The 26434-nt window shown below is 41.2% G+C and overlaps 2 protein-coding genes across 2 annotated transcripts; one reads left to right on the forward strand and one right to left on the reverse strand.

The window, feature by feature from the left end:
- Positions 1 to 1940: 1940 nt before the first annotated feature.
- Positions 1941 to 4710, reverse strand: lg6h9orf85 (linkage group 6 C9orf85 homolog). Its single transcript, XM_049579794.1, has 4 exons — positions 4519 to 4710; positions 4035 to 4141; positions 3091 to 3204; positions 1941 to 2434 (listed from the first exon to the last, which is right to left on the reverse strand). Exons 1-4 carry the CDS (start codon positions 4618 to 4620, stop codon positions 2200 to 2202), a joined length of 558 nt encoding a protein of 185 aa, XP_049435751.1. The 5' UTR covers positions 4621 to 4710; the 3' UTR covers positions 1941 to 2199.
- Positions 4711 to 5093: 383 nt separating this feature from the next.
- abhd17b (abhydrolase domain containing 17B, depalmitoylase) lies at positions 5094 to 24665 on the forward strand. The gene is made up of 4 exons (XM_049577939.1): positions 5094 to 5629; positions 7286 to 7762; positions 20525 to 20704; positions 21154 to 24665. Exons 2-4 carry the CDS (start codon positions 7296 to 7298, stop codon positions 21371 to 21373), a joined length of 867 nt encoding a protein of 288 aa, XP_049433896.1. The 5' UTR covers positions 5094 to 5629; positions 7286 to 7295; the 3' UTR covers positions 21374 to 24665.
- Positions 24666 to 26434: the final 1769 nt, after the last annotated feature.

Below are 26434 nucleotides of genomic sequence, written 5' to 3' on the forward strand. Positions count from 1 at the left end.
AATATTTATTGTCCTGAGTCACCAAGCTGGGGAGACAGAATGCTACAGAATTAAATACTGTAAAAACAATGACCTTATTCTCTCTGCCTGGATTCATACTTACATCCTTTTCCATCTTGTTGATTTCAAGTTTTAATTTTTTTATCTGCAGTTGTTTATGCTGGATCTGCAGCTTCAGGGACCTTTTGTAGAGCACCTTCACATCCTATGATCAGAAAATGTGTCAGAGTGCAGCCAAAATGCAGCTACTGGTGATTTTGAAAACGGGAAAAAGAAAAGAATGGTAACTCACTTCACTCCTTCCGGTTGAGGATGGGGTAGTCTGCTGCAGCAGGATTTGATTTATTAATTTTGACAATGCAAACAACATGAATAATATTTAACATTCAGACTTACATCTTGGAATACAGTGTCTTCTACAGAAAGAGTCTCCTCTTCATCTCTGTCCTGGTGATAGTGATGACTAGGTCCTTCACCCTGGAAATGGAGGAACATCAGTTAGGAGGCTAGACAGCATTTCAGTCACAGATTGGGACTTACAGGGTCTCCTGAGGGCCCTGCTGCAACTTCCGGGGGTTCCGATAAAGTGATTTGTCCCTCCGTTACTAATAGAACAAACATGTTAACAGTCAGAAAAATCAACTGAGGGGCTGTCGCCATGCAGCAGAGGGACAGTGGTTGACAGTGCAGTACCTTCAACAAATGCGGCCCGTATCTCTGGATCAATAGGAGAGGAAGCACTCCCCCCCCGAATCCCATCAATTTTGGGGCCCTTGTTGGAGCTGAGGGCTAGGGATTCAGCCTGTGTCAACTCCTCAGGTGGTGGGCCCCCACCAGTGGCTCCCAGTTGAGCTTTTTTCTTGGTTGCTGCAAGGAACATAGTCACAGCTTTACACATATTTATACATTTCACATTATTAAAATTATTATGCATCACTGACCATTTGTAAGGATGTTTTTATATTTCATTTTGACCTGTTGCCAGGTGCGTTTCTGGCCTCCGAGGTTGCTTCTGTTTGGACAGTAAAAAGAGGTTAATTAAAGACACAGTGAATGCTGAGTGAGTTTTAGTTTGTTCCTCATCCTACTGCACAGACATAAGGGTAAAATGAAGGAATTAGCTCCTTGTTATGCAGCAAGAGAATCAATTAACCCCTGCAAACATTTAAACAGCGCTCCTCTGTTGAATAGGGGGAATGAGGTAAATGAGATAATACATGAGCAATTGTGTGATAAATGTTTTGCATATAAAACAATTTGATTATGGCCACTTCAACTCAGATTATAAATGTGATTAAATCACTATCTGTAGCCTACAATTTGTCGTGTAGTGAATTTCTTTAATTTTACAGCCGAAATTACAATTATCTTTTATGTTGAACATAACAATTAACATTGAGACGGTTATCGTCTGAAATAATGAATGGATGAATCACTTACGCATTCAGCCTGTCGGCAATTGTCTTCCATGCTGCCTCTCTGGCTTTGTTTATTGGAGCGGTGTTACCTTTTTTCGTTATTATCTCCCGGCAATCATCATATAGTTCCATCAGGAGAGTTTGTTCAGCAGCAGTGAAACTCTCTGCCCGTGGTTTAGCGGCATTCTGAGCCATTTTGCAACACTTTCAGCACTCGACTTGTTGGGTCTTTTTATATTCCGCGGGGAGGCGCTCAGTGTGAGGCTTAACAGGTGAGGCTGGAATTAGCGTCAAGTGGAGCCAGCTGATCTCGTTTGATGGAACGGGTTGGGGTTTGGTTTGGAGTTGCCGTTCATTCAAGCTTCAAGATTACACCATAGTCCCGATTTTCTTAGCGACTTTGATGGAATACCCCCCTGATGTTCTAGCAAAGCCTGAACTTCTGTTTTTAGTGCTGCCGACACTTCAACACCTCTATTAGTTCAATTATTGTGAGAAGAATGGGTTGCGTAGATACACAAATTTTAAATAAATGCACACCATGTACATGTCTTTATTCCATTCTATTCAAATGTGCGGTACATATCCAGCTGGTTTTATCTGTGAATAGGTTTGTGAATGTGCAGTACATTATATGGCTCATCTGAGTATCATCACATCTCAGACCTTACACTGTACTGAACTTTGATTTGTGAACTTGCTTTATATACATATTTTTTTCAAAAGTAAAAAAAAGGTCCACTTGGTACAAAAGAACCCTCTCACTGTTGTTTCACTGTCGTTAGTCTTTAACTTTGACTCTGGATACATCTGGAAGCACATCAGACTTTTTCTGAGCCTTCTTGGTTTCTGAGTCACATTGGAAATCCTCATCATCATCTTCGAGGTCACTTAAGTCGTCGTCATCATAATCATCATCACTGTCCAAGTCATCCAAGTCCTTCTTCCCTCGTCCACGTCCTTTCTTAACCTGTTTAACATTCTCCTCTTCCTCTTCATTGTCCCCTTTGTTTATTCTACACAGTGGGAGAAAAACAAAGTGAGGCACTGTCAACTGGAATCTTGGAAGAGCAAAGTAGAAATCCCTCAGGCCTTGGTTTGAACCTTATAATGTGAACTAACTAACTATCTAACTAAATAAATAAATAAAATGACATACGAGAATAAATTGATGCTAAAATGTTAAAAGAAAACAATTTCTGTAAATGGCAATAAATTTAAATGAAAAGACAGAGGCTAAAGTGCTGCCAATAAGTTAAGATAATTCCAAGAATCTGTTGTAATGTATCGTACTGTCCACAAGATGGCAGACTTGCAGTAGAAATTCTTGTAGGGATCTGCCAATGATTTAAAAAAAATATTAAAATTGGCTTCATAAATGTGATTTTACCCTGCCCTCAGATGAAAACCCCACATAACACATTTTTACAATCGTCTTCTACAATGTGAGGACATCTAATATGAATTGCGTCTTCATGAGTCACTGATAACAATGTGGACAAGAAAAGCCCAGACTTGGCTTTATTAATAGGGACATATTCTCTCATTAGTAAACAGAAAGGTTGATCATTTCAGTAAGATCAGTCCAAAGTGACTTTATAGTATTTTATGCTTTTTCTGTATGAATCTACACACACAAATTCACACACTCTCACAATACAGGACCACTCACGGAATAATGATGTCCTCTTTCTTCCCACACTTGCAGCAGATCTCAAGCTGAAGAGAACAGGGCTTACAAACAATGTGGTATGCATCCTTCACTGTCTTCTGAGAGCACTTGACACTGAAAGAAGACAACATGCATGCACAAATGTCATACATTTTCATACTGGAACCAACTACAACTGTCTTTGAAACACAAATAACAAATCCAAAACACCAACACACTGCATATATTCAACATGTGACACATCTACAAAGACCATGCGAGTCTGACTCAACTGATAAAGCAGAGGTTGCCATGCCAGCACGAGATAACTGGAAATCTGCAGGACATCAGGAGCTTTCCTGAGTGCCTGATGAACTGTGGACCCACAGTTACTCCAGCAACACCAAACACCAAGCACAGGTTTTGCTAATAAGACTAACTCTGTTCTATTTAAGTGCTCCAGTGAGAGTGACAGAGAGTAAGCATGCAGGATACATGCATCCTGAAATCAAAGCATGCTAAATGGAATTCAGTCATCATTCATTTTATCATTTACACCTGTGTTGTTCCTACTGTGGCATGTCAAAATGTCTCCTGTGAAAAATGCCTATGCACTCAACTTGCCAACTGGTTTGCTACAAGCATGCGTCCTTTTAACTTAAACGTTAAGACTCAAACTTTAGCTCAAAGTGATGACTTAACATTTTTTTAAACAGCCTTACCAGAAGCTTCTTCCTGTGTAGCAATTTCACAATGTTATGAAGCTAAACTTAGCTGTTGTGAGCCTGTAACTTCCAAGTGTTTCGGCTGATAAATTAATACACCAAAAAATTGAGGTGTAAGCATAATCCATATTGAGCTTGCGTATTGACAGATCTGATCATTTCAAATGTGTGTGGTCATGAGCAGTTGTTGCAGTGCAGATACATTTGTAATGAATGTCTGTAGTATCTAAGTATACTCACCATTTTTTGGGCTGTGTCAGTGCCTTGTATTTGTTGTACTTCACTTTCCACTCAAGAACACCCTTACAATGTTGACAGAGGCCATCGTGGATCTTTGAGTTTGCCTTCTGTAGTTAAGATAATGGAAAGGTTATATTAATAATAATGTTATAACATGGCTTTGACAAAACAACAGGTTGTTAAGGCAGGGTTTAAAGGAAATGCATTATCGTTGACAACAATGATAGCAGGAGAAACTGTTCATTGCTTAACAACAAAAAACACTCCTTAATTTCATTTTTATACATAATTTCTAAATAACGCTACCTCAATGTCGTTTCAGATAAACAAAAGTTATACATAGTTTCGTCTTAAATAACACTTTGTTAACTCTATAATGATATACATATTGTAACGTTAATTCAAAACGTTCAAGTGTCTTTACATGAGCTCAGTATCTATGCAGGCTAGCTACACACGCCATATTACTTCAAGGTTCACACACCTTCACTTGTACAGTCGCTCCGTACTTGTCATTTTTGTAGGCAGTGCTGTTTTGGTGCTTCTGGCCTCGCGACCGAGATACGTTACCCTTCTGAGAACTCATCTTATTTTCCAATCTTTAGATAAACAAATGATATGGACCCGAATACCATGCCGGAGAGAAGATAACCCGGAAGAAGTACGACCACGTCATGAAACGTCATTGAGGTAAAAACGCGAATTTTCCACTTTTCTCAAAAGTGGTTAAAATTATAAAATCAAAGAGCTGTTTGTTAGGGAAAGAGCAGGGAAAAAAACTTTTTTTTACGTTTAAAATACGCTTTTAAAAAAGTTACAGGTCAATGACGTCACCGATTGAACGTTAGAAACCCTTCCAGCGGTGCTGATTGGTCGGCGCCTCGCAATAGTAATCCCCGGTTGGCTCTTCTATAAGTCAATCAAAACATTAGTGTCACCACTCTGCGGCGTCGCCAAGGTATCGCCCATAAATGCCTACCCTTTCTCCCATTGGTGGGCCCGTTTCACTAACCTCTTTCCTATTGGCTCAGACAGCTGTCAATCACTTCCCTCCTTCCTTACAAGCGAAGATAACAAGCAGAATGATATTCACAACGAAAGTGGTGATGTTTCAGAGGCAAGCGATACTGCTGTGAACTGATTGAAACCGCTACGGACGCGTGACAAGAATTTAGTTAATTTTGGACCTTTATCGAATTCACCCATGTCGCTGCTGAGCTCTATAGACTTGAACGTTTTGAATGAATCGACCTCGTTATCATTCAGGACCATATGTTGAGAAAGCCGAGCGGAGAGAAAAGAAACGACAGTTTCGGAGGCTGTCTGGACCCGGAGGACGAAGCTGCTAGCTAATAGTAACTCCCAGCTGTGGTGCCAAGAGGGATATACACACTCAAAGTGCCATAGCCAACAACCAGGACACGGGACAAAGGATAATCTTGCCGAGGATAACGTTGTCAATCTGCTGGCGTCGTGAAGAAGACAAGTTAGTTGGCTTGGTGCGAAGATATTAACACCTGACCACGGCTACGTTGGCCAATACTGTCACCTTAAAATAGAAAGGAAAACAAAACCAGCGTCCAGCCGCCGTCCAGGTAATGTTGTGATCATTTCTCTACTCTGTAAGAAACATCTTTAGTGTTGCTTGCTAATTGGCCCATCACACTCAGCAATAATTGTGTCTAGCCACTGGAAATCAAATGTCCACAAACCAGCCCAGAATCATTCTAATCTCTCCCAACACATTGCAGCCTCCACCACCATTTTACAGTAAGTCGCTGCGGGGCTCCATTCTGTCTCCGCGGATGGCAGATTATGGACTATTTTGGGGAATATGGGAAGCAAATAGCCTCCACTATGTATGTATTCTGCTGCTGCGTGCTCTTTTTGAATGTCACAGCATCTTGTATAAGTAGCATTCACAGAGCACAAGTGGCTGCAAAAGTATCCACTCTCAAGCATCTCTGGCACAGCCAATCGTTTGTGGAAGTGGCACACAGGTAATTAAGTGGTATTGAAGTCACCTGTGATCAAGAATTTTAGGCTTTAACACACGTGGTCAAACAGCTGGTTAGACCACTTCCTTGCAAATCTGCAAAAGGAGGAGTGGACCATTATAAACAAATCCACCACAAATAGATTGGATGTCCTCATCAGTAAAGTTTGGGAAATTGCAAAATAACTAACTGAAGTAAATCTGCTGAATGCCTTCTAGAAAATTTAAGTGTGCAAGAAAATTAGTGGTGAAGCAGGCCACCAAGAGGCATGAGGAATGTGCTTCATCTTTCATTGTAAGAGTAAGTCACTCTAAACAGCACTACATTATGCAAAGATGCTTCTCTGCGAAGCTTGTACAAGCTACAATAAAATAAATTAGTAATATGCTGGTGTGTCCTGGCAAAAAAAGCAGCTGCAGGCTGAGAGTTGCTGTTGCATGATCACATAGACTAGGATGTAATTGGAAAGATGTAATAGCAGGGTGTAGCCTAAGTTCCTACTCAAGCACCTTCATTTGAAATCCAATCCTAAACACATTGTCATAACCTGACAGTGATGTGTTTTGGCCCTGTTCGAAAGGGCATGTGTAGTTATGCAGAGTCAAATTACTTGTGCAAGGCATTCCTGGAGGATATTTTGTTAGGTTGACCAGCTTTGGTGTTGCCAAAGTGAGCTCTGCTGATATGTTTAGTGCCAGTCGGCCAGCGAAATACAAAAGCAGCCGGAATATCTAAAAGGTAGCCTTAGGTAGGGGTCCAGGTGCAGAGAGGGAAAAAAAAAGAAAGCCTTTTAAGTCAATACTGTCTGAGTGGTTGTGGAGCCTCGAGGCAGCCAGAGAACAAACACTCAATCAGAGTCACTATGTCTTTTTTATAATCCTGGCTAAAGAGAGCCATGTGTTCTGGAGAGGGGAATTGATAGTGTATAAAAAGAGAGGACAGCAGCCTGGTCTTAGCCTCCAGTCCCGGAAACCCCCTGCTCTTCCACTTAACAAAGACAATCTGTTATTATATTCTCAGAGAAGACATCATTCAAGACTTCTGTGGGGAATTGCTCTCGTGGTGATCTCCTTGTGATCAATTTGCAGGGGGTGCAGAGGCAAATTCAGTTGTTTGAGAGAGCGTAGATGCTCTTGTTTGATGAGATTGCATCCTTTTTTTTCTCATTAGTTCTCAAAGGCAACTCTTACATTTTAATCAGCTGATGAAATGTATCTGCTTCTATTTTAACCTTTCTCCCTTTCCCTGTCACAGTGTTTTGAGGATGAACCACTTATCCCTCAGTGAGCTATGTTGCCTGTTCTGTTGTCCACCGTGCCCCAGCAAGATCGCCTCCAAGCTGGCCTTCTTGCCCCCAGAGCCCACCTACAGCCTCATGTCTGATGACAGTGGCAGCCGATGGACGCTGCACCTCTCTGAACGCGCCGACTGGCAGTACTCGTCCCGTGAGAAGGACGCTATCGAGTGTTTCATGACACGCACCTCAAGAGGGAACCGCATCGCCTGCATGTTCGTCCGCTGTTCACCCAGCGCCCGGTACACTCTATTATTCTCCCACGGAAATGCAGTGGACTTGGGTCAGATGAGCAGCTTCTACATTGGCCTGGGTTCACGGATCAACTGCAACGTCTTCTCCTACGACTACTCGGGTTACGGGGCAAGTTCTGGGAAACCTTCAGAGAAGAACCTGTACGCTGATGTAGATGCCGCCTGGCAAGCACTCCGGTCACGGTAAGGAGAGATGATTGATGATGGTTGGGGGAGTACACAAATGTTTGCACAGCCTGTAGAGAAAGGATGCAGTGATTGATAAGTAGTGATGAATGCGTTGATATTAGAGTTATTGAATTGCACACAGGCCCAAAGTGTTGCTTTAAATCTGTCCCGGGCACACGTTCCTGTAAGTGGACTTGAAATGCATTGCATCAAATTATGTCACAACCAAGAGCTGAAGAGGAAAGGGAAGTAGCATGACACACATTGGTAATGTAAAGAAACTATAAGAACCTTCCTGTGCAGTTTATTCCTCTACATATTGCCAGTCTAGAATGAGGCTGTCAGCTGTGTAAACCACGAGCAAAGAGTCATATTAATAGCAGCTCCCTGGTCACGTCATTCCCATTGACAGCTTTGCTTTGGTAGCAAGAGATAATGTTGTGAATAACAACAATGGCAACCTTTCTTGTTGTCCTCAGACTGTGAATGGCGACAGCTATGGGGAAGTTTGACAAAGTAAAAGGGGACTTACTGAAAGAAAAGCTGATGTAAAGTCTTGAGAAACCAGCCTCTTGTAGGTTGATTAGGAGAATCACAGAGACACGAAGCAATAGCAGGAGGAGTTGAAGATGTAAAAAGTTTACAGCAGGAGCTGGGTGGAGGGATGATTAGATTGGACCTGATAAAATGATGGGTGGAGATGGCAAGGAACGGTTGAGTTGGGATGACATGATGTTCTTGTAGGAGGTAATAAGGAGCGTGTTTTCTGTGATTATGTTGGCCAGCCATATGTAGGTGTGAGTGGGAGCTCTGCTGCATCTTTTTGCTCTGCAGGCTATGAATAGACTGATATTTATTGGCCGATATTCGACTACTTCTTCTGATTTCTCAGCTGATACAACTTACTTCTTCAGTGCTTCTTGTGTTTGCTTTAATCTGTATCATAGCCTTGTAATGATAATGAAATAAGCGATGACTTGTGCTTTTACATCACAGATGGTCCAGAGGAATTTGCCGTAGAATTCCTGCTCTATTACAGTATATTAAATCATGTCATTTAGAAACTAGACTTACAAGTGAACTGCTGGAAACATTTTTTTTCTTAATTTCATCATGTTGTCTCCATTTATTACTCTCTTTTCATGACATACAAAACTTAATAAAACACTAAATTAAATGACAACAAAAATGACACTGTATGTAGATAGATATTGCTTTGTTAGGATCTGTATAACGATCTAAAATTCCATCTGATCTGACTCTGCTTACTGCAGGCATGGACTCTTTTCCCCAGATAAGATTAACCTCATGTCCCTCACTTCCTTTTATCCATGTTTAACCCTGTCGTCACTGCTTCCTTTTGTCCTTTTTATGACACAATAGGCATTGTACTTCATGACTTTGGGGCTGGTTTGCCACATGTATGTAGAGCTGAACCAGTTAGCTATTTTTCAAGCTAAATGGTGAATCTTTTCTGGCTCCAATTTTTCAAATATTTTAGATGATGTTAAACTAAATATGTTTGGAGCAAGCAATTGAAAGATGTCACCTTGGGTTTTGGAAAAATTGTGAAAAATGTTCACTGTTTGTTCGAGAAAAGGTTGACAGATAAATTGTTAATGAAAATAGCTGTTATTTGCAGCCCTACAGAGCGTATAAGATCGATATCCTTTCTCCGCATAAACATAAAGCACGCGGCCACTCACCTGTTCTGACAGAGAACAGGATGTGGTGGAGGAGTGTACAGTGTTCGTCTGTGAGTACGAGTGGAAATATCTCGTCCATCATATTCATGCTATTTTGTTTACGTGGATGAGGGGGAAAATAAAAGTTCAGCTTGGTTGGTTTTGTATACTTCCTGCTGGAAGACAAACAAATGAGTAAGAGAGGAGAAGGGGAACTTTGGCTCGGAAAAACTAAAGGCAGGAAGAGAGGAACCAAAGCAGTGTAAATCAGCTGCAAAGAGAAAAAGTAGGCTGCTTCTGTGGAGTGCCACTCCTGTGTCAATGCTTATGTGGGTGTATGTTCTTTCTGTGGTAAATGAAGGTGTTGGCACTGCAGAGGTTTCAAAGTGCTGATGGATAACACTGGTAGGGTCACTGGCAGCAGAGTGCTACTGTTTCTTAGCTACTGGCTTTCGCTGTGAAGCTCACTGCACCTCTTTTACATCTCACAGAACCCACTGAGTGGATTTCTCTAAATAAGGCCCTTTAAATAAGGAAGCTGGCAAGTTAAACAGGAAACTCTTGATCATAAAGGTTGTGCATACAGGAAACGGGCTGTGAAGAAGAACCTGCTTTTCTGGTGGCCAGACACTCTGTGTCTCCTTGTGTCGACGTGTGTGTGGGGACAAATGCATTCCTTTGCTTCAAAGATGAAACCTTTCCAACACTTGTGTTTCCAATTAAACATGCTTCGTTGAGTGCCACAAAACAGTTTTATGAAAGCTTTAATTACAATGTTGAATGTGATAGAGAGGAAATGAGATGAAGGCATAAGAGAGGCCTTCTGGGCAGTCTGAAACCCAGTGTTTCCTCTTTCTTTCTTTCTATTCACAGCACCAGACAACTTGAAAGAGAAGAAGCACTTAAGACTGCTGTGTTATTCTGCTTTTTATTTATTTATTTATTTTTCTCATTTTCCAGCTCACTTACTTATTTTTGTTGATACACCAAGGAATCTCCTGCTCCCACACAGTCGTGACCGGCGTTGAAATTTTCTTTGAAATTTCATTTAATCTTAGCAAAGCAGAACTGGTGCTTTAAATAATATCATATTATGCTTTGATTTTGTGTGTGGGGCAGGAGACGATTGTTCTTGCCGTCGATGTAAAACCTGTTGACTATACTCTTTGTATGTAAGCTCAGCTGTTAGGGCTGGGTATTGTTAAAAAATTACAATATCAATATTAATATGATACTGATACCAATAGACAATAGAGTACTTCATGTGATACTACTTTTTCCCATCACAACAATCACACCACAATTATTGTCTTGTCGATTTTATTGTCATTTTCTCAGTTAATTGATTAGTCGATCTGTCTATAAAATGTCAATCTGTGTTTCCTAAAGCCCAAGATGACGTCCTTGAGTGTCTTGTTTTGTCCAGGACTCAAAGATATTCAGCTTACTGTCATAGAGGAGTAAAGAAACCAGAAAATATTAACATGTATGAAGCTAGAATTGGATCATTTTTACTGAAATTCTTAAAAACTGTAATCAATTGTGAAATAAGTTGGCGATTTTTTAATAGTTGACAATCTATTAACTGATCATCACCATGAGCTGTGGCTCAGAGGTAGAGCGGGTCGTCCACCAATCGAAAGATCAGTGGTTCGATCCCGGGCTCCTCCAGTCTGCATGTCGAAGTATCCTTGAGCAAGATACTGAACCCCAAATTGCTCCTGACGGCTGTTCCATCGGTGTGTAAGTTTGTTAAAACTGAGTAGCAGGTGGCACCTTGTATGGTAGCCTCGGCCACCAGTGTATGAATGCGTGTGTGTGAATGGGTGAATGTGACTTGTAGTGTAAAAAGCGCTTTGAGTGGTCACTAGATGACTAGAAAGGCGCTATACAAATGCAGGTCCATTTACCATTACCATCATGTGAATGGAGGCATTCAGTTTTGTAAAATGCCACCAGACACCACAGGCTTGTAATAGGCTATAGCCATACTTTCAAACGTTTTGGTGACATCTTGGCACGCTAAAGTGCCGTCTCTGTCAGATACAACGTGTTCAACTTCACCATATTAAACTGAAGAATGCTTGCAGTGATTGGCTGAGAACAAAACCATACAAATAGTCATTTTTTCTAGATCTGGGTACAAAAATGATCAAATACAGGAATCATTTGACTGGAAGTTTCACTACTACTTTATACTGGGTTATGTCAGTTGATACCTTTTAAAGGTATTGAGTACACACAGCCCAGCCCTATCAGTTATGTAGATTAGATAAAAATTTGCATGGTTGCCTGTCTGTCCTCTACACACTGTGTGGCCGGGGGTCTGTCTCCACTGTCTGTACTGTAGAGATACTTTTGTTCCAATATTTCACCATTACTGATCATTTCTACGGTCTTTCATTGTATTGTTGTACAACACATCTTGTTCCCACTAGTGAGGTTATTTGCATTGTGTAATTTAGACTGTAATGATATCTAAAAAGCATTGTTCAAGCTATTTTTATGTATGATGGAATTGTGATCGCAGTGTGACGCTCAGAGCCATATGTGACTCTAGTCAACAGAATATTTGCTGATTTAGAAGTTACATTTATCCTTGAACAACAGCACTGCCATTGTATCCAAATCTTTATGTGCACGACCTAATTTGCCTAGAGACCAACTAAACCTGTACACCTTGTCAGTTGGAGTGGCGGTTTGCCACCTGTTCCTGTTTCACTACTAGAGATGAAACGGTATAAAAATTTCATATTTTGATTATAGTGGCCAAAATGATCATTCATCAGTATTGTCATGGTATGGGGTATGGTGCACACACTCCAACTAAAATTAGCAGCACGATGCGTTTTTTCTTTGCGCAGTGCGTTTGCTTTGAAATGCTTGCTCTAGTGTCTGTCCTCCTGGAGATTAGGACAAGGAGCCAGTAGCATCACTGGGTTTGCCCGCTGAACGCCCATTCTTTAAACAAGGGATCAGCAAAACAAACCCACGTTGCATGCTGCGCCTGCGCACTCATGTCTAGGAGACTGTTGCTAGCTTTGGTTGATGCTGGATAGTATTTACTGTGAGGTTTTCAAAGTGGGGTAACCAAACTAACATTTAAAAACGATAACACTAAACATTCGTAAGTGTACCATGGCTTATCATGAAACCGATAACTGTTTCATTTCTGTTCTGTACACAATGTTAATCAGCTGTTTTTAAATAAGGGCAGAGCAGGTATCAACTCCACATCATTCAGACACTGTATCACGTGGCGTTGTAGGTAATCAGGTAAGAATGCTCTTCGAGATCGAATGGGAAACTTGCAGGAACAAGGAAACAATTTGATAATCAAGAAGTCTCAACTTGCTTTCTGACTGTAAAGCTCTCTCGAAAGCCAAGATGCAAGTATGAATGCGAGCTTGTCATGACAAACAAAACATGTCTGTCCGAATGAAGGCATATGGAAATCTCCTCATTTGTTTGTATTGGAATAAAATGCAGATGCCACATTGAACTGGAAGACAACAATAACTTGATGTAAAAATATAACTTTTAAAGAAACCTAAACATTTGAGACTTTTTTAAGGCTTAAAAATGGACAGACTGTCAAAGGGTTAAATAAGGATTGCAACATTATGTAATGTGGAATGGCTGCCTTAAGGCACACAGAGGCACTTGTTATGATAGGGTTGGGCACGAAGACATCCGGGTTGTGACGTTGTACTCCGTTTCTTTTTATAACCTGTGATCAACAGTTTAAATAAGCTAGGCTAATTCCCCAAGTTTATTTTGCATGCTATATTTGGCTTAACCAAATGACAAGCGTCATTGTTGAACTTGTGGTTGTGATACCTGATCACTGGCAACAGTCTCCTCATCCTTTATTGGCATGTCAGTGTCACTCTCTCTGTCTGTGAGAGCTCTGCAGCCTCTCCAGTTACAGTGCGTTAATGGTCTGCTGTCAGGATTGTCTGCAATGACTGCTTATTCTGCCACGCATCAGACTCTTTTCGGCTGGTGAAATTCTGCTAAAACCTCAAACCACCTGGCGTTTTGTCAGCTCAACAGGCACTTTAGTTTAACATTAATACTGTGCTGCAACTTTCTTTCACAAAGAGATTTAAATGACAGTTTTTAAGGATTTCTCACAACCACTCAGAGCTAATTGCTAGTTAATCACTAGAATTATTAAATTTGGGACTTCAAGTCTCATTCATGGGCGCAAAATACAAGCAACGAGGGACTTATTAACACAACATATGCTAGAAATCTTGTGCACAATTTAATGAATATGTTTGGCCTTGCATACTTCTCTGCTGTTGTATGTACGTAACCTTTTTTTCATAGAATCTTCAGCGTTTATTGTTGATAAGGCCGCTAGCGTCATGTATTATCTGCCTTTCTGACTTAGCTGTTTGTGTGTGACGGTTTGAGAGCTGTGCCAGATTCATAATTGACTGTCTGTTTGATAGAAAGACAGTACAGCCCAGTTTTTGACCCTGCCAAGCATGAATCAACTAGATTGTGTTTATCACATCAAAAGGCCTCTCTGCATGGCCCCATATTAGTCGGCTGCCTACGTCCCTTGCGCATGTCTCTCATGTTGGATCAGACGCACAGCCCGAAGAAGAGAGTGCCTCTTGTATCTCTCTCACTGTCTCTGCGTGTTGTACTGCAGCAGTGTTTTCTTTTTCTGATTGTTTGACATTTTGAACAGAGTCTGTCTCTCTCTGCTTCTGTTTTCTGTGTCATCCAGTCTTTTTCTCCCATATGATTCAGCAGTCAGCAAATTTGCCTCCTCTGGAGTGTTGACACGCTAGTGTAGGCTGCTTTCTCTAAACTCCGCAGTCATATGACAGAGGGGAGCCACCTGTCCCTTTGCGAGCAGTCGAACCACAGCTGCTCAGCCGGCGTACACACAGGACACTCAGCTCCTCCTGCGCTCTTTTGTTCAGCCACGGTGGATGAGGCACTCCCTTCACCTGAGCAGGGAGTGGATCAGATGATTCAGCAGTTGTATGAGTCAGCATGTTTACGCACTCACACGGCCTCCATTATCATACTAATGATCAGACATACTTAGAGACGAATGAGTCAGGTGGTGTACTGTTTATTAGTCTGCATTAGTTGATATCAGGCATGAGAAAAAGAGTTTATTGACATAAGAGTGACCAAGCTGACTAAAACTACCAGCCCACTTCCTCTTTTTGACCCAGTGTGTGTGTTTGTGTGTTTTCCACTACAGAATGGCACTGTATCATTTTCTTTTCCCCTCTGAGATGGAGGCGGGCCAGCAGTCAATCCTGCTAGTCTAATATTGAGCGGTAGCCTAGCAACTCATTTCCAATGAGCTTTCAGACGAAGGTCTTACCACACTTTGGCCAATAAAGTCAAACCAGAAAAACTCACTTCCCGGTCAGTCATGATATTGATTCAAATTGAAACGCCATTTGTCTTGTCAGACGTTTAATAGTCAGGGGAAATTCTCATAGAACGGCAACCCACCATGTCTACGCATTGTTTACTTGGGATATCAGTAGCGGTTAAGCTGATGGCCAAAGGTAGACAAAGGCTGCTCTGTGTGTGTGTGTGTGTGTGTGTGTGTGTGTGTGTGTGTGTGTGTGTGTGAAGTCAGCTGGGTGGAGCGCAATCGCTCACCTGACTGAGAAACAGGAGCAGAGCTTAGTGATGGTTTTGCTGATTATGTAAGGAATATGCTCACATCTTGATATTTGATTAAGCCTCAATGACTTGACTAATATTCCACTATTATTCCAAGTATGACAATATTCTGAATTTAATGTGGGTCATATAAACGGCATACTACATTTTGATTTTCTGAATTAGGCCTTTGTCTGAATGAAGCTTTCTTTGATTAAGATGTGGGACATGCTGATATTGGTATTAGATGCAGTCTCTATTCAAAAAAAATGCACCTCAGCTGGGGGGTTTGCTGCGATTTGGATGCATTGTACACAAACCAACTCCCCAACAGTTTGCGAAGCTGGGGTAGAGATGCCTGCCCAAAAGAAAAGCCAATATTTCTGGTCAGAAGGAGAAATCTGCCGACTTTTAAACATCATGGAAGACTTGGATATCTACAGGTTTTAGGAAATGCACAAATATTGCAATGCTAATTTCCAAGAAGGTGGTTGAAGGAGTGGAAGAGGGAGGCTCTGGCTAGTCTGCCACTGGTGGAAAATTTTGAGAAAATCATATTTAGATGCAAAGAAGCAAAACAACACAAGCAGTTCCACTTTTTCATATTATGACATGTTCAAGGACATGTTAGGGCATGTTAATTGGATTATGCAAGGCTGCAAGTAAACAAGAATATTAGTGGGATATTCATTTTCATTAGTCAGTCTTTTTCAGAGCAAGGTCAAGAACCTGAATGTTTTGTTCATGCAAACATAGTCAGTGACTTTTGAAGTATGTGGTCACTGAGCCACAAACATTGATGTCATCCTTTTATTTTCGGGACAAATCTGTATAAGTGAGTATACAATGGAAGGAAATGAGTAAAGAGTGCTAAGCATGATAACTTATTGTCGGAGTGCTAACTGAAGAATCCCCCTGCTGTAGTGCAGATGGTACGCTAATCTGTTAAAAATGCCTGTACATATGTTCAGGATATCCTAAAATATCTAATAGTCATCTTTTTGGTCTTCAGGGAGCAAGAGGTGGGCAGCCAAGAGGGAGCGAGAGACAGAATTGGGGAACAGGAGAGGATGTGATGCATAATAGATTGGATTTGTGTCAGGAGACTAAATTGATGAAGGTTTGGGGGAGGGTCGTAACCATGGAGCGTGGTTGGCAATGGCTCGGTGAGGTCTATTCAAGCTGAAATGCAATGGAGTAAATTGCAGGCTTGCGCTGGCCGGTCTGGGGGGTAGCTGCATCATGTGAGGAACTGGGTTGGTCAAAGCCTGTCATGGTGTCGTCTTAAGACAAGTGCAGCTGCAGATCTGCCCTTCAACTGTCCTTTCCTGAATGTGTAAGCAGAAGACACAGCAGTCTGTCTAACAGTGCCAAGATAGCTGGGTGGGTTAGCGGTTAGAGTGACCTTGCTGTAAGTGGAAGGTCACAGGTTCAAGCCATGCATTATTTATCATGTCTCCTCAAGCAAAACACTGCCACTTGCACAATGTTTGTTAGGTGTAAAGATGTAAGCAAAGCGTTGGGGAAAGCCTTGCTGCGGTATCTTATATCCCATCACCTGATGACTAAGCTGTAAAATGGTTTCAATTTTCCCTCTCTATATTGGCATTGTATACATTGTATTGACACCCATGTGGTGAGTGTTTGTGTGTTAGGATTGGCCAGGCTCTAGTGGCCTGATGTGGCAAAGAACATTGACTAGATAAGCATAGACACATGGAGATAAGCATAAGTAAAAGGTAGCTGATAAAGGTCTACTTGAGGGTTACACTGATAAAGCTGTTCACAACAGCAAACAAATAACAAACTGTTGTGACAAGTAAGCTAAATCTTAAGTGAAAAGGTCACTGTGCAGTCTTCAGCGTTATGGTGGAGTTGTGAAGTATAATTAAGCCCACTCATTCAGATTTGTTGATCATTTCTTCTCATCAAATGCTGCCTGTCAACAGTCATGAGTTAAGGAAGTAAGCAACCAAACAAACCCTTGTACCAAGCCATTTACTTGTATCGTTTCTGGGAGGAGTTAATATTGAACATTTATTCCTAAAGTGGCAATCACCTCATTTATTGCTTGACGTCTTCTGTTACTTGTCTGTCTTTTAAGATATAGTTCAGTACTCCTAAGAGAAGAGTGGGTTTGATTTTACTGGAAGTTTCTTGTCCTGAAGCTCTGTCATTACCTTACAACCTTACAAGATGTCTGTTAGCTGAGCTTAAAGGGACACATCACCCCAAATCAAAAACATGTATTTGTCCTCTTACCTGTAGTGTAGGGCTGGACGATTAATCGAATTTTAATCATGATTTCGATTTTGGCTTCTCACGATCATAAAAACATTATAATTGAAGAAAAATGATTAATGCGCCGCACGGCGCGGCATGTATGTAAGTGAATGCACCTGTGTTATGTGCAGCAGCAGCAAGCGCGTGACGTGTGTGGATCAATAATATGTGGAGCGAGCAATTGAGAACATGGCAGAAAGGCAGCCTTTGGTTGAGAACAAAGGTAGGACAACTTAAGTCATCTGTCATTGTCACGCTGTCGTGTCTGCCCCCCAAGGCAACACGAGCGGAAAAAAAAGTCTAAAAAAGTTAATAACTTACAAATTATGGTGAAAAGTAGTTTCTTGCAAACCTAGAATTAAGATAAAAATATTCACAAATGAAAAAACACTGGTTGCTGATAAGTAGTGTTTAACTTCTGATTTAACACTAAAAATTAAAACCCTCGGTGTGCACTGCAGCGCAAGCAGACAAATCCGTGACTCAGAGCAGCATGTGTCACTGACACCAGACCGGTGGAAAATGTCACCATCAGCACCATTATTTTACATCAATAAAATCTATTTATCATTATTTTGAGTCACATTGTTGAAAGAATTTAGCTGTCTGTGCTCAAGCAGGATAATAGGTCTCCATTCATTGCACGTCGGGCTTTCTATTTCCTTGTTGGAGATGGTGTTGCGTTCAAGGTCCCCCCCCCCCCTTGCTTAAATTACCAAAAAAATACATTTGAAAATTCATCATCAATGTCTCTTTGCAGAAATCATGACCTGGTCACTCAAAATAATCCACAGACCTTGTTGTGAGCAGTTTATGTAGGAACTATTTTCTGTCCACCAAGTACACTCGCCAACTGTATCACTGCACAGAAGGAAGCAGGCATCAACTGCTAGCTTACCTAGCACCACTGAGCTAGCTAATGTTGTAGCTTTGCCAAAGAAGACGCCATTAATGTTTACATCTCACGCTGACACAAACACGTCTTCCATTAGTAGATGCACACTACCTTCTGTGCAGTGATGGGATTGGCAGGTGTAGTTCGGTAGAAGTAAAATAGTTCCTACATGAAACAGCTCACAACAAGGTCTGTGAGTTATCTTGAGTAACCGGTTCATGATATCTGGAAAGAGACATTGCTGTTGGGTTTTTCAAAAATATTTTTTGGCACTTTGAGCACCACAAGCCAAGTGCCATTTAGTAACGATATACTGGAGAGAAGGCTGACATCTCTACAGGCAAGAGGAAAAATAGCTATGTGTATTTTTATTTTGGGGTAAACTGTCCCTTTAACCCTTGCAACATGAAAGTCATTTAACTAAATCTTGTCTGGCCTAAAGGGTCAGCTATCACGTTTTCCTTTCCTTTCCATTAGTCAATAAACACTGAACCAGGAAATAGTGGGAATCTAACTAACCAAAGAACACTGTTAAGCCTCCTGCAAAGATTTTCACAAATTATGCTTTTTTTTAAGATGATTATGATCAAAACTTCAAATCCCTTGAGGCTTATAAGGATCTGAGAAACGGCTTTTCCATAAACTGAACTGGATCAAAGTGGATTCTCATTAACAGTGGTTAAGTTTTTTTATTCTGACGACGGATCATCAAGAATGCTCTGAATGTGGCCAGTTACAAAAGCATGATGGCATTTACTTGCAAATGTTGAAACAAAGATGTTTGTGGCACATTTTTTAAGGAGCTGTTAGTCTCTAATCGGACAGTGTTATTATTGATGCTGTCTGGAAAAAGACTATCTCTGTGGTCTCCTCCTTACTGTCCCTCACTTCCCCTCACCAGCCACATTATGTTGTATACTTGAGCTAATCTTTCAGTCCGTGTATTGTATATATTATCATCAGCCAACCTTGAGTATTAATGGTGCTGTTAACGCCACAGCACCCGACAGTGTACAGTAACACTTTAACATGCCGTGCCAGTATTTTCACCCCTATTTATACTCGCTGAAGGCCAGCTGACACACCAACAGTAAACTGTGCATATATTCCTGTTAATGACTTGTGTGTCTGAGTATGTACGTATCCATGTTATGTCTGAAGTGGATGCGCCTGCACTTAAGTCTGTTGCAGTAGCAGCAGGACTACATTACTCTGCAGATGGGTCCTCTACAAAGGTTGTGTTAGACTTGTGTTAGTGGCCTTCCTAATTATAATAATCCATCACAGCAGTGTAGAGTGGTGTCAGACTTTGGTGTTCATGTATTGTTCATCACTGTGTATTATAGGACTGTAGTAGCAGAGGCTGTACTGTTAAGCCTGTAATGTTAGTGTTCCTAATTTTAATAATAGAGTAGGGTAGTGATTTTTTTTTTTTTTTTTTTCCCAGGCTGGTTGTGGCTGTGTACTATGCGCTATCCAGTAGTGCAGCAGTACAGACAGTGATGCAGTGTTCTCAGACTAGGTTTCAGGTTGTCAGCTGACTGCTCGCTTGCTAGAGTGGGTCACGTTCTCCGTAATCAGCTGTGGAATGTCTTCTCCTCTGTTTTTTCCCCCAGTTTCTCCCTCACCCCTAGTCTAGTATCAGTGTCTTTTTTTGCTCTCTTTCTGCTTGTTTTGCTTCAATTCCCCCTCCTTCCCCCTGAATCACGAGACTACAGCGGTGGTCCACTCTGTTCAGCTGCTCTGAAAAAAAGCAGCAGACAGCCACTGAACCGTGGCTGTGTCCCATCTTTGTGCGCTTGTTTTAGGAGGCCGTATAATCACTGAGTCACTGTGGCATGACGTTTCAGCCGATAATAGAGCATGAGTAAGTCTCAGTTAGCGCACAGGTGTGTGTTTGCTTATGGAGCAGCATGTGGGGGAAATGAGGGAACGATGGGAGACTAATTGGCAATGTGAGTGTATTTTTAATTTGATAGGCTAAACAATAGATTGTGATGGCCAGAAGTTTCTCTTTTACCTTAAAAAGCACTCAAAGAAAATCTACTTTACCCAACTGTTGGATTCCAAACTACAACATTTGCTTTTCTGATTTTGCCAGCCAAGCTGCTTTTTTCTAATTAACAAAAGGCCTAACTGGACGCCTGCCAGTGTTTGGAAAAGCACACAAGATTTACCCGAATATGTTCAGCTGCTAGTCGTGTAAATATCCTGCTCATGATCAGTAAAAGCGTGATACTCAGATATTCTGTGTCCTCCTCGCAGGTATGGCATCCGGCCAGAGAGCGTGATCGTGTACGGCCAGAGCATTGGCACCGTGCCCTCCGTGGACCTGGCTTCTCGCTATGAGAGCGCCGCAGTCATCCTCCACTCCCCGCTCACCTCTGGCATGAGAGTGGCCTTCCCCGACACCAAGAAGACCTACTGCTTCGACGCCTTCCCAAAGTGAGGTCACTGTATGGGACAGATGGCATGCATGAGAGCCAGACCGAATACATCACAAACATTCAGAGAGGCACACGCCCTCCCTGTACAGATATTCAAATAACCAAAGCACACATGCGTTTAAAAACACAGCAATGCATGAGTGAATTTGCATCAGGAAAAGACACACAACCATGGAGTTAAACATTTAGATGTTTCAAATTCATACAGGGAGTGTTCTTTAAGTGACAGCACTTAAAAAAACACTCTCAATAGCTCCCTCTGCTGGTCAGTTGGCAAACTAGATCTGCTTCAGCTCCCTTTTATTGGTGAATTTTCAACATTTTTTTAAATTTGTTATAGTGTTTATGATCCCTATAACTCAATCATGTGTGATATTTTCTGACTGTCTTTATTTCTGTGTTTTAATTCCTTCCCTAACACTGCTTTCTTATCTTTTCACTCCAAAGCATCGACAAGATTTCGAAGGTAACGTCACCGGTGCTGGTGATCCACGGTACAGAGGACGAGGTCATCGACTTCTCCCACGGCCTGGCGCTGTATGAACGGTGTCAGCGCCCCGTGGAGCCGCTCTGGGTGGAGGGGGCAGGACACAATGACGTGGAGCTCTACGGACAATACCTGGAGAGACTCAAACAGTTCGTTGCACACGAGCTGGTCAACTTGTAGAAGAGAGAGCTGGGGGAAAAAAGGGTGGAGAGGGAAGGAGAGAAGAAAGCAGTGGTTTTCAGTAGAGGTTGGATGATGAAGGGGTACAACTTTTTTTTTTTTTTTTTTTTGGTGAAGTGATGCAGGTGCAAGTGGTGTTTGTCTGTGTAGTACTGACGTTTCGGTGGCAGTCTTCTCTCATCATCAAGCGCCTCTCCCCCTCGGAGCTCCAGTTTGCCTGTCAGTACCATCCACTCCACATGCTGCAGCTGTGAACTTACACGTACCCATCGTTTTGTTTTGCTTTTAGGTTTTATTTTTATTACATTGAAAATTGCACATCATGAAAGTGCGTGAATGAATGAGGACGTAGGCATGCGCGCATATAACACACCGCGTGTACATGCAGTGTATGAGAGTGTGTGTGTGTGTGTGTGTGTGTGTGTGTGTGTGTGTGTGTGTGTGACATTTTTAATGCCTTTTGAGAAAGACATGGTCCACTGTTCTTAACGGAGAGGTTCCTGAGGCTTTGAGGTTTTGAGAAGCAGCCTTGCTACAAACTGGACTGGACCAGAAGTGGACCAGACTCTCTCCAATCCAGCTGAACTCCATCTGACTGTGAGGTCAGAGTCGACCCTACACTCTACAGTCACCATGAATTTCTTTTTTTTCTTTTCTTTGGAGTACTGTTTATTATATTTTTTTATATTATACATGATATTTGCACGTATCAGCTGTCACTGAAGAACTGTACACGACAAACTGACGTTATCTAGCTGTGCCAGTGTTGCCAAATGTTTAGTATAATATATAGCAGGGGTTGGACACACAAAGAACTCTGTTCAGAAACCATCTAGAAACCTCTCCAAAGCTCTGTTAGCTGTATTCAGTCTCTACTTCTCAGTTTAATCTGAAAATGGTACAATTTGATGTTACACGCCACAGGAGAATGACTCAAGATGGGGCTTAGTCAGTCAGCAGCTCATTTACCCAGTGAAAAGGCTGCTGCTGTGTATCGTTGACCAATGAGTGTGGGTTATTTCGTCACACTCAAAATGTCCCCACGCTTCTTACTTGAAGGTAAACTCGGAAGTATTGTTGCTGTAAGATCAGTATCAGTACGCTGTAGTCGATGAGCTGGATGCTTTTAGAAAAATGCAATGCTGGACGGTTTTGTGGATATCTGAACCCTTTTTTTTTTCCCCCTCGGAATTAAGTATTCGCCTTGATATAGTAACTATAATGAAACCCAGTGTTGAGAGTCTTTGGGTGTGAAGATACCAAGTTAAAGGTGCAGTCAGTGATTCTAGTCTAATGCTCTTTTTCTCAAATTCAGCAAATATCTCTTCACAGTGCACCACCTGTGTGTTCTGTGTGTGTGCGCTGAAAAAACTAGTGTTCATACACTGACTCTCAAGTGGGGAAACAAACCAAGCTACGCAACACTATTCCAGCCAATCAGCAACAAGGAGTATTTATGCTCATGGATTTATAAAGAGAAAAGGCGTGGTCACACATGAGCAAATGCAGGCCTGCTGAGATAAAATGCATGCAGGGGCCAGACGTGACTGATATAGCGAGCTAGCTGGCTAGCTACTGTTAGCTAGCTTGCTAATAGATACTGCAAAATATGATGTTATTGGTCCATTTTCCTTTTTCTTATGTTTCATGCCTGTCTCCTGTCTCACTGCCAGCCAGGCAGCATCTCTCATATGGGGCAGTTTATATTTGTCATGGCCAGTATCACACAATATTGGCTGGTTAGACATGGCAACAGTCACTGTCTCATCACACATACTACTTTGCTATTCCTTAAGGCTCTGATTTCCTGATTAAAATTCACCAAGTTGAACTTCACGCAATGCGAAAATGTGAATTTGCTTTGCTGCCGGAAACAAATGTTTCATTCGCCCATCTGCTAGCTCTGACTGGAGGTGAACCAGTGGCGAATATTCACCAGTATTAATTTTGCTCATGTGTGACCGTGCTCAAAAAGCAGTGGAAGCGACAGGGAAGCTTCTGAAGAAACACTGATGGGAGGGGTGTATTTGTTTGGGTGTTCAAATATCAGCAGACCTTCACCGGAATCACTGACTCCACCTTTATTGTGTGTAGTTATTGCAGATCTTGCTTATGTACCTAAATCAGATCTTTCTAGATGTGTCTTTTTATATGAGAATATAATGACTGTGACAGCAGCTAACGGTCTGTGCTCTGATCAAGACTTACACCACTAATGCCAATCAGGACTGAATGGTGAACGTTATTAACACAGCCGGTGTGGATTCCTCTTCAGTTCAGGAAGCTGTTAAAAATGAAAATGTGTTTTAAGTTATTGAGAAGCATAATTCCATTCCATTCAAGCTGAATCATGAATGGATGGTGGGTGTTATCAGCGTACGTGGCTCAGCATTAAAGGCCTCCATCATGGACGGAATGTTTTGTTCTTGTCTTAACTTTATCTTTTTGTCTGCATGGTATTTCTGGATCCATTGTTGTCTGTCGATTTGCCCTTTAATGCTGAGTGAGGAGAAACAAAGCGTCAGCCAGCTGATGACTCCATCGAGGCACTGAAAAAATGTCAAAGTGCTCCTGCATGCCATGAATGGCTCGTTTCTCTTATGTTTTTTTGGTCTGTATAACAACCTCAGAATGACATGAGAAATCTCAATGAATAATGTTGTTATGGGTATTTGTAATACCTGTATTACACTTGAGCCTGTGTTCACAAAAGGGGTCAAATACTGTTGGTAAATGACAATTAACCAATAAGCCAATGGGTGCTACTGTAAACCTTCAGGTCTGATTACTTACAGGTTGAGAGGAAGCAAAGATTAATCGCTTAATTTTTTATTTTTTATTTTTTATTTTTTTTTGATTGACCAACATCCAGATCAGGATTGGTAACCGCCTGTCAGGTCTGTTGTTATGAAAACTATTTTTTTTTCACAACTCATCTGTCTTATAAACAAGGATATGCTTTCTTTCATTTTCACTTTGTAAATAATATTTGTACTGGACTTTTTTTTTTTTTTTTTAATTTTCTTTCACAAGCTTTTGTCATCATCTCTCAATTGTAGTTCTTACTTCTCTAACTCTTGATATGACAACTACTAGACCAAGGTAGGCCATCGTTTTGGCTTTTCAGATGACCTTTGTACCGGTCACTTTGACTAATGTCATCTCTGATTTGATTAGATTAATTTTGTATAGCATATTTCAGTACAGAAGGAACTTATATGTAATAACAATATTAATAAAGTAATTCTAACATGGATAGAGCAAATAAAATGGTATTTGAGAAGCAACAATATTTGTGACTGAACTGTTGATTTTTTGGGGGGCTTTTTGTGTGTCTAAATTTCAGGTCTGTTCTTTAGAGCTTGGTCTCTCATGTGCTTAAGATAGGACAATATAATAGAGTGGGGGCTTGCTTTTATCGTGATAGGGACAGCTCATGTCCTCTTCACAGGAGTGCCTCTGTTATGACAGAGATGTGATTTGCACCACAACAAAGCAGATTTACAGTCAATAACACACAGCACTCCCTCTGTACAGATCATTGTCCGACCAAGATCTTGCGTGTAGCTCTAATATTTTCATAACGTTAAACTGAATTGAGACACAAAGGGTGCTGATACATTCTCAACTATGAATGCATCAAATATAATCTGATCCTTCATGGGTCAGAGGCAGGTTTTATCTGAAGGTGTACACTGAGGTATTGCTGTATATTGTACAAAATACTGCACCACATTTGCATAGATAATATATAAGAGATTGCCATATTCTGCATAGTGTGTTTGTGAGGAGCACAGTTGGTACTCTCCCCAGATCGTATTGAAGAGATGCTGCAAAGCAAAAGAGAAAGTGTGAACCTGATACTGCTTGGGGTCAAGAGGTCAACTCTGCTTAGACTCGGGGGCAGTAATGGTATATGGATGAGGAGACAACTGGAGGATTACAGGGGTTACTAAAAAAAGGATGTTGCAGAGATCCTGTAGTGTTACCATAAGGAAAATGAGTCAAGTAAAAGTTATGGATTTTATTTAGTTTATTGATCTGACAGCAAACTCTTAGTGTATTTGTGTTATCAGTGTTTGATGTTTTAGAATTCATCATTTAGAGCATCACGGTAAAGGCGCTGCCTCTCCTGGTTTGTCCCCTTGTGTACCTTGGAGGGAGGTTACGGAGTTTGTTCTCTTTGTCACCAGCAGGCGGCAGTGCGGTCCAGCTTTAAGCCCCTCCCCTTAGTTCATGCTGCTCAAGTGGTCCTGGTGACCCGTTCAGTGACTCCTCGGAAACCCCTCATTCCTTTCTTTAAGTCTTTGGATGGAGACCTGTCCCACTTTCAGATACCTTAGATGGGGAATAGAAACGTATAGGCCACATAATAAAGCCGTTTATTTGCTTTATCACATGAGTAAACAAACAAAAAGCTTGTGCTTCAGCTCCAGAATCACTCATGTGCTTGTGTAGGAATCTACCCTCTGTTTTCACACCTTACTGTTTATTCCACAGCTTTTACTTGTGAAAGAATCCTGTTAACAGGATATTAATAGCGCACTGCATGAAGTAACAACCATTTGCTCCATACAAGGATATTATCACAGGACACTGACAACAGATGACTGTAGCAAAACTACTGGTGGTGTGCCCATTCCGAGAGTACAAAGAAACTCCTGCACCAAAGTTGCCACATTTCTTTAGCTTTTGGTAGTTTTATATTAATGATTCAGTCATCCTGGTCTTCCCATAAAGCCTACACATCAACATATTTTTCAGTTACACTGAGATATACTCGCCACCACTACTAATCCAAATGTCAGTGACAAGAATGATACAACTATTACTGCTTCTACTCTTACTGCCTGTGAGGTCAAATCCTTAGTATTTTCTTTGTGAATTTTCTAGCAACCTGGAGGAAATGGCACTCTATAATTAAAACAAACAAACAAACTACTACTTTTAGGCCAACATAACACAAAAACAAGAAAACATAATAAATAAGACAATTTAATAAGCCGAATTAAATAATCATGAAATAAAAATGCCATAAGTAAATAAATACATTTAAAATAA

Source organism: Epinephelus fuscoguttatus, linkage group LG6, assembly GCF_011397635.1.
Source record: "Epinephelus fuscoguttatus linkage group LG6, E.fuscoguttatus.final_Chr_v1".
In the NCBI taxonomy this organism is placed as follows: Eukaryota; Metazoa; Chordata; class Actinopteri; order Perciformes; family Serranidae; genus Epinephelus; species Epinephelus fuscoguttatus.